The sequence below is a fragment of the Sardina pilchardus genome, chromosome 12, assembly GCF_963854185.1.
Source record: "Sardina pilchardus chromosome 12, fSarPil1.1, whole genome shotgun sequence".
In the NCBI taxonomy this organism is placed as follows: domain Eukaryota; kingdom Metazoa; phylum Chordata; class Actinopteri; order Clupeiformes; family Clupeidae; genus Sardina; species Sardina pilchardus.
The window spans coordinates 12,617,938-12,630,184 of record NC_085005.1 but is presented as its reverse complement, the minus strand read 5'-3'; the positions used below and the strand labels follow the sequence as shown (position 1 = coordinate 12,630,184).

Below are 12,247 nucleotides of genomic sequence, written 5' to 3'. Positions count from 1 at the left end.
TCTTCCTGAGGTTTGCAACTTTTCGCGCCAAACAGCACCCACGAGGTTGGGAAATAATTTTCTATTGGTTAGTACGACGAATGTAATTAGCATATTCGGCGCGTTCTATCGTTTAATCCAATAGAAAACACTGAACGAAAGAATCCACGCCCCTTTTCAATAATTCCCGCGAAAAGTCTTGTCGGTGCAAAGGACTCGGAGAACGAAATGTACAATGGGCTGGCAGATTGGTAGAGAGTGCCTGCCTTTTACTGCATGTGTGTGCAGTGCCTATGATGCAGTGTGTGGAATTGAAAGGAGGGGTAGGAGTGTTTATGTCAACAAGATTTAATCTTTCGGAGCACAAACCAGTGCAAGGTGTGTGTGTATCAATGTAAGATGTGAGTGTTATGAATGTTGATTGATATACACACTATAGCACACTAGGTAGCCTTTGTTTCATCGGGTGATCACACGAAGGCTTTACCAGTCTTGTTACAATGAGTTTCACAGTAGTCACCCTTCTGATTATGTTGAAGAATAAATGCTATATGGTGGGTTTTACAAACGTCTTTATTTGCGTTTTCCGTTTTGTATGTTTATCAATGCAGAATAAAAGTTAAATCGCTTCAAGGGGGCATGCCAGAGGGACGTGTGTTCTAGTTGATTTATGAAATAAGAGGGCTCTTTTCCTCAGTGGTGTTGGGGCTTTCGTTCCTGTGATAGTTTTGGGTTTTTCAGGGGGTCTAAATTTAAACTCATATCTGTTCAACATGCATATTAAGCGTATCTGCGTTATAATTTGTATAGTACTTAGTTATTACATTGTTTACTGTTTTATTGTTATGTATGGACCCTATGATCTTCATTCATCTTAACTTTCTATTCGCTGAAATTAAACAGGTAGCAGCTGTAGACATGATCCTGACTCACCATCAGTTGCCTAATAGCCATGCTTCTGATAGGCTTGTTTGACAGAGTAAGCATATTAGTGAGGTTTATAGAAAGGTTTTATTTTATTTTTTTTAAAAGTCATGTATTATTGCAAATGATCTCTTCACTAAGTCTCATTTCAATTCTTTCATATTGCCTACCTGAACTTGCACTACGTTTTGTATTGGTTTTTATAAAAGATGTTTGTTGAATTTGCACAGTAAAAGTTCTGTATTTTGGCTGCAATTGTCTATATTCTGATTCCTCACTTCATTAGAATCATACTCTGTAAACAGCATCATTGTCAGGGGCCATACAAATCTGTTTTAGCCTACGACTAGTGTGGAATTATTTTACAATATTCACTCATCATTACAGTAAAATAGACCCTCATAGTCAGTCTAAAGCTGATTGAACACCTGAACACCTGATTATGCATGGGGAGAAAATTACATCATAGGCCACTGTCTGTGGGTAGTCATCGCTACGCAACTGAGAAGAAGTAGGCCATATGAAGACAACCCAACCAAGCTACTGATGTTTTTAAAATCCTAGCTGCTGACAGCCTGAATAAATCGTATCAACTCCATTAATCCAGACCTCATGGTGTCTGAAGAAAATGAAATATTCTCAGCATACACCTGTTTCACAGTGCAAAGTGTAGGTAAAGCATCATAGGTAAATTAGACAAATTATGACCCATAGTGTAATCAAACTGCCAAATCAAGAAATGTGCAAACTGGTAAAAAACAATGATTGAATTTATTATGTATATATACAAATTAATAATACCTCATGCAGAATAACAAAAGTTCTTCACTAGTAAATGTATCTTTATACAAAATGTATTTAATTCCAATGCTGGATGAGGCATCTGTACATGTACTGTAAGCAAATGTCCAGATCCCATCATCATGTTGTTGCTGCTCAACATAGGTCCAATGTTGGGGAGACGATCCCTATCCCGTGCCCTTGGAAATCTTTGGATTGTTCGTAGGGCCAGTGAGAAAGCTCAGTATATATCAGCCCGTCCCACTGAGTCTGCGTTGAAGTTGTGTGAAGATGATGTAGATGATGTCGACCGTTAGTTCAACTGAGTTGCACTCCTGCATGCTCTTTGTATTACTCTATCAGGAGTAAGACAGCCACCAAACAAACCCCAGACCCTGTTGTTTAGTGCAACTCAAGACTCAAGCAGGACTTAAGGTCCTGGTGGTCTAGCGGAACTGAAGTCCCTGGTGGTCTAGAGAGGAACTAAGAGCCCTGGTTTTCTAGCGGAACTCAAGGCCCTGGTGGTCTAGAGAGGAACTCAAAGCCTAGTGGTCTAGTGGAACTCAAGGCCCTGGTGGCCTAGTGGAAATCAAGGCCCTGGTGGTCTAGAGAGGAACTAAGAGCCCTGGTTTTCTAGCGGAACTCAAGGCCCTGGTGGTCTAGAGAGGAACTCAAAGCCTAGTGGCCTAGTGGAACTCAAGGCCCTGGTGGTCTAGAGAGGAACTAAGAGCCCTGGTTTTCTAGCGGAACTCAAGGCCCTGGTGGTCTAGAGAGGAACTCAAAGCCTAGTGGCCTAGTGGAACTCAAGGTCCTGGTGGTCTAGCGGAAATCAAGGTCCTGGTGGCCTAGCGGAGCTCAAGGTCCTGGTGGTCTAGTGGAACTCAAGGCCCTGGTGGTCTAGTGGAACTCAAGGTCCTGGTGGTCTAGTGGAACTCAAGGTCCTGGTGGTCTAGTGAATGCTGGTGTCAAAGAGTAGCTTCACTTGTGGTGTGACCCTTTCCTGATCAACTCTGAATCTGTTGAAAAAAAAAAAAAAAAAACAGTTGGTTCATATGAATGCTGCTGCTATGTGTTAAGCGTTAAATGAGAACACAAAGTATAATCACGCACGTCCATAAGTTATGGGTGCGAGATCCAAAAACTAGTTCAAAGGTTTAGACAAAGAGTTAAATGAGAAACAGGTATTTTTTTTTTTATTCACTAATTACACAAAAGTCAAACTTTACCTCCACTCTCTGCTTGTGGTGTCTTAAAAGAAGTTTGGTCCTGACAGCCAGTCGTGTGTTAGAATGTCCTCTAGGTCTGGTCTGTCATCGGGGTCCGTGCACATACACCAATTGAGGAGGTCAATGCACTCTACACAGAAAGGTCAGACCAGATGAGGGTGATATGCTTTGTCGGAAGTTACTATCGGTCCTATTACAACCATAGCAAGGGAACAATATTCAGAGGGATAGGGACTGCCTATAGATTTTTAGATGCTTTCACTACTCCCTTACCTTTGGACAGACCCGCAGTAAACCCTGGCTGGTCAAGAATGGTCTCTCCTTTGCTGTTAAATGGCAAGTCACCACATACCAGTTCAGAGAGTAGCACTCCCAGAGACCATGTGGTGGCATGGCAAGCCTCGTAGCTCCCATTCAGGAAATACTCGGGTGGACAGTAGGTGCCTGAGAAATGGGGGGACAAAGTGACAGAACATCTCATACCTGCAACTGATCTCCTCCTTAGACATTTCATTGTTCAGTATTTATTTTGCAAACTTACCAGCAAAGTGATAATAGGGGCTGTATTGGTAGAGATCCCCACAGCCAAAGTCTATCAGTTTCACTGTCCAATCGATGAGGTTGACCAGGATGTTTTCTGATTTCACGTCGCGGTGGAAAACACCACAATCGCGGCAGTGAATCAGGGCTTCAACAACCTGCCTCATGATCTGCCTGGCTTGAATCTCTGACAACCGTCCATCAAAAATCCTGATGAAATCAAGGAGGTCGGAACAGGGACTGGGTCGCTCCAAGACCAGAATGTAATGAAGAGGCTCTTCAAACCAGTCCAGCAGCTTCAGGACATTAACGCATGATGACGGCTGAGAGACCATAGTCATCAGGGCGACCTCTAGAGGAAGACGCCTGCCACCATGCTGGAAAAAAGCAAGTAGAAACATTTAGGAGAGCAAGAAAGATGGTGGTGACTGAAGCCAGACGAATTTATGGAGCCATATCAGTATATGTTTTCAAGTGGTGTTTGGATAGTATTTTTGAACTTAAATCATTTAGCTTAAGTTATACTTACCATGATAATGTATTTTTTTGCTTTAGTCTTGTGGATGTACTTTATGGCCACCTAAAAGGAGAAACAAAAATAGTATAGTTCTGCACTAACTCTTAAGTTATGGATGAAAAACATAAAGGAAGAAGAGAGTCTCACCTCTTGTCCATCCGACTTCCTTATTCCTGCATAGACCGATCCGAACCCTCCAGACCCCAGCAGCTCTCCAACTGAGTAGCTGGAAGCGAAGGTTGCTGCACAGAGAATGGACATGCTCAGTCACATGTCTGGAGATCCAGCGCGAGTTAACCTTGACTCAGATGTTTTTTTTTAGCTGGATCACCCTGACCTCTTACCTTGGGGGGGTTCAGCGCATCTCCTCTTCGCATCTGATGAGGTCGCAGAGACACCATCACTAGCTGCCTGAACAGCAGGTCTCCTTGGTGACCGGACCTCAGCTCCCTCACCGGAACTGAACTGCCTCTTGCGCTTCGGCACGGCTTTGGCCAGTGCAGGCTGTGGCAGTGGGCAGTACTGACTGGGCCTCTTCCTGCTGTTTACCTCCTGGTCCTTGAGGCTACTCTGACTGGCCTGGCAGGTCGAGTCTGAGGTGGCCGCAAGCCTTGGGCTGGATTGATCTGGGTAACTGGTGGCAGGCTTCAGGCCTTGTACCAGCTTAGTTTTAGCTAAAGCAAGCAGATAACAGTGGCACATATCAATGATCACCTATGGTGAATTGGTTTTATGATATTCATGGGCTATTTAGTTGGATAATATTGGGATATTTTACTGCTACAGTAGGCTAATTCATTTTGGGGACTTTAAAATGGGCTGGTGTATATTTGCAAGGCTTTGAGAAACTGTCAGCGTTAAGGCTTTTGAAATTGGCCAGTTATAAGGCCTTAAACATAACTTAATCCTAACCACAGTGGCAATATCAAACACGTGGATAGGTAACAGGTAGGCTAATGCCCTAGCTAAATGAGAATGAATGAATCAATTATTTAAATAATATCTATCAAATGACTGTAAATAAATAATAAAATATATAATAACATGTCGATTAGTTTGTAATTAATTTCTACTTACCTGGATACGTTTTTCTACGTTTTCGAAATGGCATGTCAATACTAGAGATGAGACAATTATGAAAATACGTGTGAACTGATCAGCGCAATCCATGGAATGAGTAAAGTTGTTACTTTGTGAATTCTATGGCAGAACGTTCTAGAATCTTTATGAACGAATAATCATCGCTTGGCAACGTCTTTTGGTATTCGATAGACTTGTCTCATGTAGGCCTACAGTGTGCTATGTAGGCTACGTTTATTGTAGGTCCATCAGGCATTTAACGCTGTTAAATGTTGGCACGTACAAATGTTATTCTTCCCTCACGTTTAACATTTTTTCTTTATCAGGTCCAAAAATGTCCGGAAGTTTTTACAAATGCATTTTATGCTGTTGGAAAACATCAGAGCCTCATAAAGCCTAGCTTGTCATGTTAGGCTACTTATCTCTTGTTAACAATAGCCTCAAGTGTAGGCTATTGGAGATTTATTATAGCCATCCACTCTCCCCAGACCATCATAAATTAGAAAAAGATCCACAAACCTCAATCTGATCATTTTATATATTCTGTAGAATTGTCACAATGTCCAATTATGTAGCCTACAGTAGGCCTAACATTTTACAAATGAGAATCATCATGACTTTGGATGAGACACATCTTTTACTAACTGTCTGATTTTCTCCTCCACAGAAAAAAAACATGCAACACCAGCAGAGGGCGAACTGTTGAATGAATAGTCACTACAGGCCTACTGGTAGGTTCATATATATTTATTGAAAGCATTATGCATCAGAAAATGTAACATCAAATCATTTAGGGAAATTGCTGAATATATCACAAAAACACATTAGCATCTTGTAATGTTCAGTTGCACTTCCATTCAACTAAATATGATTGGATTTTTCAATACAATGCTTGCTGCTGAAAATATTTTTTTGAATCTTTTCATACACAATTTTGAAATACATGAAACTTGAAGCATAACATCTATTACACCATAGCGACACCATTTTTATTTGTCAAAATGATTTGATGGGTATGACAAATATATAAATGGCATTAATTCAATGACATGAAAATTGGAATTTGACTAAATAAATAAAAATATGCAGTATGATGGAAAAAATGTGTATGATAAACAAAAGCTATTTTTATTTTAAAACATAATTGATTGACCTTTTCTTTTAGCTCACTTGTTTGTTACGGCATTATTTCATGTGAAATAGCACAATGTGTGTGTGTGTGTGTGTGTGTGTGTGTGTGTGTGCGTGTGTGCGTGTGTTGCAGTGCTTGAACAATGAGGTGTAATGAAACCATGCTGTTTCTGACAGGTCCTGTTTACACTAAGCATGAAAGGATTTGATCAGTTCAACTTCAAATCAGAATTCCCATCAAACTGACTGTAGTGTTATAGTCTATTTTGGGTCGTGGTGGTCCATGTTCTTTTTTGAGAGTAAAGCTGGATATTGCCAAACTAAGAAGGTGGCAGAGAAATCGCCTTGTTTAAGTGACAAAAAAGCATGTGATAATAATGGTAGCAGATGGAAGCATCTGTTCTGGTAAATTGTGGAAGATGAAGTGTCCATCATATGACTTCTCTTAGGGTCATGAACCTGTACTGTTGTTGCAATAGACAGAAGTACTGTAATAGCAATAGTGTTTGTTTGAGGCTGCTCACTCAGTGCTATTAGCAAGTGTATTAGTGTTTTTCATATCACCTTCAGGTCTGTCTTCCTGTGGTTAATGCTATAGTGTGGTCACAGACAGTCATGCATAGAGGCTATATTGTTCACGCCGCTGTTCTTCGAGACTCCATCATACATGATAGGATGCAAGATTATGATAGATAGTGGAACTGCCTTTCTGCTGCTGCTAATCTATCTATACTGCTAAATATGCCCTAACAACTATGAGAGCTAGTTTTGTACCCTCGCAAAGCCGCCAGGAATTCACTACGATTGCTCGAGCGCAGAGATAACAGGAAAAACATTTAAATCGGACCTGAACCTCACAAGCACAGGTGAGTGAGAGAGAAGGTGCAGTCTGCATCACAGCGTTATAATTTGTATAGTACTTAGTTATTACATTGATTGTTTACTGTTTTATTGTTACCGTATGGACCCTATGATCTTCATTCATCTTTACTTAATAGTAGTCGCTGAAATTAAACAGGTAGCAGCTGTCTAGTTAGACATGATCCTGACTCATCATCAGTTGCCTATAGCCAATGCTTCTGATAGGCTTGTTTGACAGAGTATAGTGAGGTTTATATAGAAAGGTTTTATTTTCAATTTTTAAAAGTAATCAAGTATTATTGCAAATGATCTCTTCACTTAAGTCTCATTTCTTTCATATTGCCTACCTGAACTTGCACTACATTTTGTATTGGTTTTATAAAAGATGTTTGTTGAATTTGCACAGTAAAAGTTCTGTATTTTGGCTGCAATTGTCTATACATTCTGATTCCTCACTTCATTAGAATCATACTCTGTAAACAGCATCATTCTCAGGGGCCATACAAATCTGTTTTAGCCAACGACTAGTGTGGAATTATTTACAATATTCACTCATCATTACAGTAAAATAGACCCTCATAGTCAGTCTAAAGCTGATTGAACACCTGAACACCTGATTATGCATGGAAAACAAATTACATCATAAGCCACCATCTGTGGGTAGTCATTGCTACACAACTGAGAAGAAGTAGGCCATATGAAGACAACCCAACCAAGCTACTGATGTTTTTAAAATCCTAGCTGCTATTTACATCAAAGTTGACAGCCTGAATAAATCGTCTCACCTCCATTAATCCAGACCTCATGGTGTCTGAAGAAAATGAAATATTCTCAGCATACACCTGTTTCACAGTGCAAAGTGTATACTACGTCAGATAATACCTTAAAATAGCTCTGTGAAAACAATCTTCCCAGGCTTTATTGACACCTAGTGGAGGAGAAATACACATGTCCCCTCGACTGGTGTATGTGGGTTTTAGCTGCCATCCAGTGGTGGTGACCCTTGCACTTAAACATATGTCAGAGAAGATTTTTGTTTTAAACAGACTAAATGCTAGGTAAAGCACCATAGGTGAATTAGACAAATTATGACCCATTAGTGTAATCAAACTGCCAAATAAAGAAATGTGCAAACTGGTAAAAAAACAATGATTGAATTTATGTCCTAATTTATGTATACAAATTAATAATACCTCATGCAGAATAACAAAAGTTCTTCAATAGTAAATGTATCTTTAAATACAAAATGTATTTAATTCCAATGCTGGATGAGGCATCTGTACGCAAATGTCCAGATCCCATCATCATGTTGTTGCTGCTCAACATAGGTCCAATGTTGGGGAGACGATCCCTATCCTGTGCCCTTGGAAATCTTTGGATTGTTCGTATAGGGCCAGTGAGAAAGGCCAGTATATATCAGCCCGTCCCACTGAGTCTGCGTTGAAGTTGTGTGCAGATGATGTAGATGATGACCGTTAGTTCAACTGAGTTGCACTCCTGCATGCTCTTTGTATTACTCTATCAGGAGTAAGACAGCCACCAAACAAACCCCAGACCCTGTTGTTTAGTGCAACTCAAGACTCCAGCAGGACTCAAGGTCCTGGTGGTCTAGTGGAACTCAAAGCCCTGGTGGCCTAGTGGAACTCAAGGCCCTGGTGGTCTGGAGAGGAACTAAGAGCCCTGGTTTTCTAGCGGAACTCAAGGCCCTGGTGGTCCAGAGAGGAACTCAAAGCCTAGTGGCCTAGTGGAACTCAAGGCCCTGGTGGTCTAGAGAGGAATTAAGAGCCCTGGTTTTCTAGCGGAACTCAAGGCCCTGGTGGTCTAGAGCGGAACTCAAAGCCTAGTGGCCTAGTGGAACTCAAGGCCCTGGTGGTCTAGAGAGGAATTAAGAGCCCTGGTTTTCTAGCGGAACTCAAGGCCCTGGTGGTCTAGAGCGGAACTCAAAGCCTAGTGGCCTAGTGGAACTCAAGGTCCTGGTGGTCTAGTGGAACTCAAGGTCCTGGTGGTCTAGTGGAACTCAAGGCCCTGGTGGTCTAGTGGAGCTCAAGGTCCTGGTGGTCTAGTGGAACTCAAGGCCCTGGTGGTCTAGTGGAACTCAAGGTCCTGGTGGCCTAGTGGAACTCAAGGTCCTGGTGGTCTAGTGAATGCTGGTGTCAAAGAGTAGCTTCACTTGTGGTGTGACCCTTTCCTGATCAACTCTGAATCTGTTGAAAAAAAAAAAAAAAAAACAGTTGGTTCATATGAATGCTGCTGCTATGTGTTAAGCGTTAAATGAGAACACAAAGTATAATCACGCACGTCCATAAGTTATGGGTGCGAGATCCAAAAACTAGTTCAAAGGTTTAGACAAAGAGTTAAATGAGAAACAGGTAGTTTTTTTTTTATTCACTAATTACACAAAAGTCAAACTTTACCTCCACTCTCTGCTTGTGGTGTCTTAAAAGAAGTTTGGTCCTGACAGCCAGTCGTGTGTTAGAATGTCCTCTAGGTCTGGTCTGTCATCGGGGTCCGTGCACATACACCAATTGAGGAGGTCAATGCACTCTACACAGAAAGGTCAGACCAGATGAGGGTGATATGCTTTGTCGGAAGTTACTATCGGTCCTATTACAACCATAGCAAGGGAACAATATTCAGAGGGATAGGGACTGCCTATAGATTTTTAGATGCTTTCACTACTCCCTTACCTTTGGACAGACCCGCAGTAAACCCTGGCTGGTCAAGAATGGTCTCTCCTTTGCTGTTAAATGGCAAGTCACCACATACCAGTTCAGAGAGTAGCACTCCCAGAGACCATGTGGTGGCATGGCAAGCCTCGTAGCTCCCATTCAGGAAATACTCGGGTGGACAGTAGGTGCCTGAGAAATGGGGGGACAAAGTGACAGAACATCTCATACCTGCAACTGATCTCCTCCTTAGACATTTCATTGTTCAGTATTTATTTTGCAAACTTACCAGCAAAGTGATAATAGGGGCTGTATTGGTAGAGATCCCCACAGCCAAAGTCTATCAGTTTCACTGTCCAATCGATGAGGTTGACCAGGATGTTTTCTGATTTCACGTCGCGGTGGAAAACACCACAATCGCGGCAGTGAATCAGGGCTTCAACAACCTGCCTCATGATCTGCCTGGCTTGAATCTCTGACAACCGACCATCAAAAATCCTGATGAAATCAAGGAGGTCGGAACAGGGACTGGGTCGCTCCAAGACCAGAATGTAATGAAGAGGCTCTTCAAACCAGTCCAGCAGCTTCAGGACATTAACGCATGATGACGGCTGAGAGACCATAGTCATCAGGGCGACCTCTAGAGGAAGACGCCTGCCACCATGCTGGAAAGAAGCAAGTAGAAACATTTAGGAGAGCAAGAAAGATGGTGGTGACTGAAGCCAGACGAATTTATGGAGCCATATCAGTAACTATGTTTTCAAGTGGTGTTTGGATGGTATTTTTTAACTTAAATCATTCAATATGGCTTAAGTTATACTTACCATGATAATGTGTTTTTTTGCTTTAGTCTTGTGGATGTACTTTATGGCCACCTAAAAGGAGAAACAAAAATAGTATAGTTCTGCACTAACTCTTAAGTTATGGATGAAAAACATAAAGGAAGAAGAGAGTCTCACCTCTTGTCCATCCGACTTCCTTATTCCTGCATAGACCGATCCGAACCCTCCAGACCCCAGCAGCTCTCCAACTGAGTAGTTGGAAGCGAAGGTTGCTGCACAGAGAATGGACATGCTCAGTAACAAGTCTGGAGATCCAGCGCTACTATCATGGTTGATAACCTTGACTCAGATGGATCGCTTCAGCTGGATCACCCTGACCTCTTACCTTGGGGGGGTTCAGCGCATCTCCTCTTCGCATCTGATGAGGTCGCAGAGACACCATCACTTGCTGCCTGAACAGCAGGTCTCCTTGGTGACCGGACCTCAGCTCCCTCACCGGAACTGAACTGCCTCTTGCGCTTCGGCGCGGCTTTGGCCAGTGCAGGCTGTGGCAGTGGGCAGTACTGACTGGGCCTCTTCCTGCTGTTTACCTCCTGGTCCTTGAGGCTACTCTGACTGGCCTGGCAGGTCGAGTCTGAGGTGGCTGCAAGCCTTGGGCTGGATTGATCTGGGTAACTGGTGGCAGGCTTCAGGCCTTGTACCAGCTTAGTTTTAGCTAAAGCAAGCAGATAACAGTGGCACATATCAATGATCACCTATGGTGAATTGGTTTTATGATATTCATGGGCTATTTAGTTGGATAATATTGGGATATTTTACTGCTACAGTAGGCTAATTCATTTTGGGGACTTTAAAATGGGCTGGTGTATATTTGCAAGGCTTTGAGAAACTGTCAGCGTTAAGGCTTTTGAAATTGGCCAGTTATAAGGCCTTACACATAACTCAATCCTAACCACAGTGGCAATATCAAACACGTGGATAATAGGTAACAGGTAGGCTAATGCCCTAGCTAAATGAGAATGAATGAATCAATTATTTAAATAATATCTATCAAATGACTGTAAATAATAAAATATATAATAACATGTCGATTAGTTTGTAATTCATTTCTACTTACCTGGATAGGTTTTTCTACGTTTTCGAAATGGCATGTCAATACTAGAAATGAGACAATGAAAATACGTGTGAACTGATCAGCGCAATCCATGGAATGAGTAAAGTTGTTACTTTGTGAATTCTATGGCAGAACGTTCTAGAATCTTTATGAACGAATAATCATCGCTTGGCAACGTCTTTTGGTATTCGATAGACTTGTCTCATGTAGGCCTAGTATGCTATGTAGGCTACGTTTATTGTAGGCCCATCAGGCATTTAACGCTGTTAAATGTCGGCACGTACAAATGTTATTCTTCCCTCACGTTTAACCTTTTTTCTTTATCAGGTCCAAAAATGTCAGGAAGTTTTTACAAATGCATTTTAAGCTGTTGGAAAACATCAGAGCCTCATAAAGCCTATAGCTTGTAATGTTAGGCTACTTATCTCTTGTTAACAATAGCCTCAAGTGTAGGCTATTGGGGATTCATTATAGCCACTCTCCCTAGACCATCATAAATTAGAAAAAGATCCACAAACCTCAATCACAGCACACTACAGATTGTAACGGCATCTACCTACAATTTGTGTATCTAACTGATCATTTTATATATTCTGTAGAATTGTCACAATGTCCAATGTAGCCTACAGTAAGCCTAACATTTTACA

At 41.7% G+C, this 12,247-nt stretch overlaps 1 protein-coding gene across 1 annotated transcript; it reads right to left on the bottom strand.

Moving 5' to 3' along the window:
* Positions 1–2,932: 2,932 nt before the first annotated feature.
* LOC134098356 (serine/threonine-protein kinase pim-2-like) lies at positions 2,933–11,637 on the bottom strand. Its single transcript, XM_062551389.1, has 12 exons — positions 11,604–11,637; positions 10,983–11,201; positions 10,664–10,758; positions 10,529–10,579; positions 9,994–10,369; positions 9,726–9,896; positions 4,422–4,640; positions 4,114–4,208; positions 3,979–4,029; positions 3,451–3,826; positions 3,183–3,353; positions 2,933–3,039 (listed from the first exon to the last, which is right to left on the bottom strand). Exons 1-12 carry the CDS (start codon positions 11,635–11,637, stop codon positions 2,933–2,935), a joined length of 1,965 nt encoding a protein of 654 aa, XP_062407373.1.
* Between the last annotated feature and the right edge of the window lie 610 nt (positions 11,638–12,247).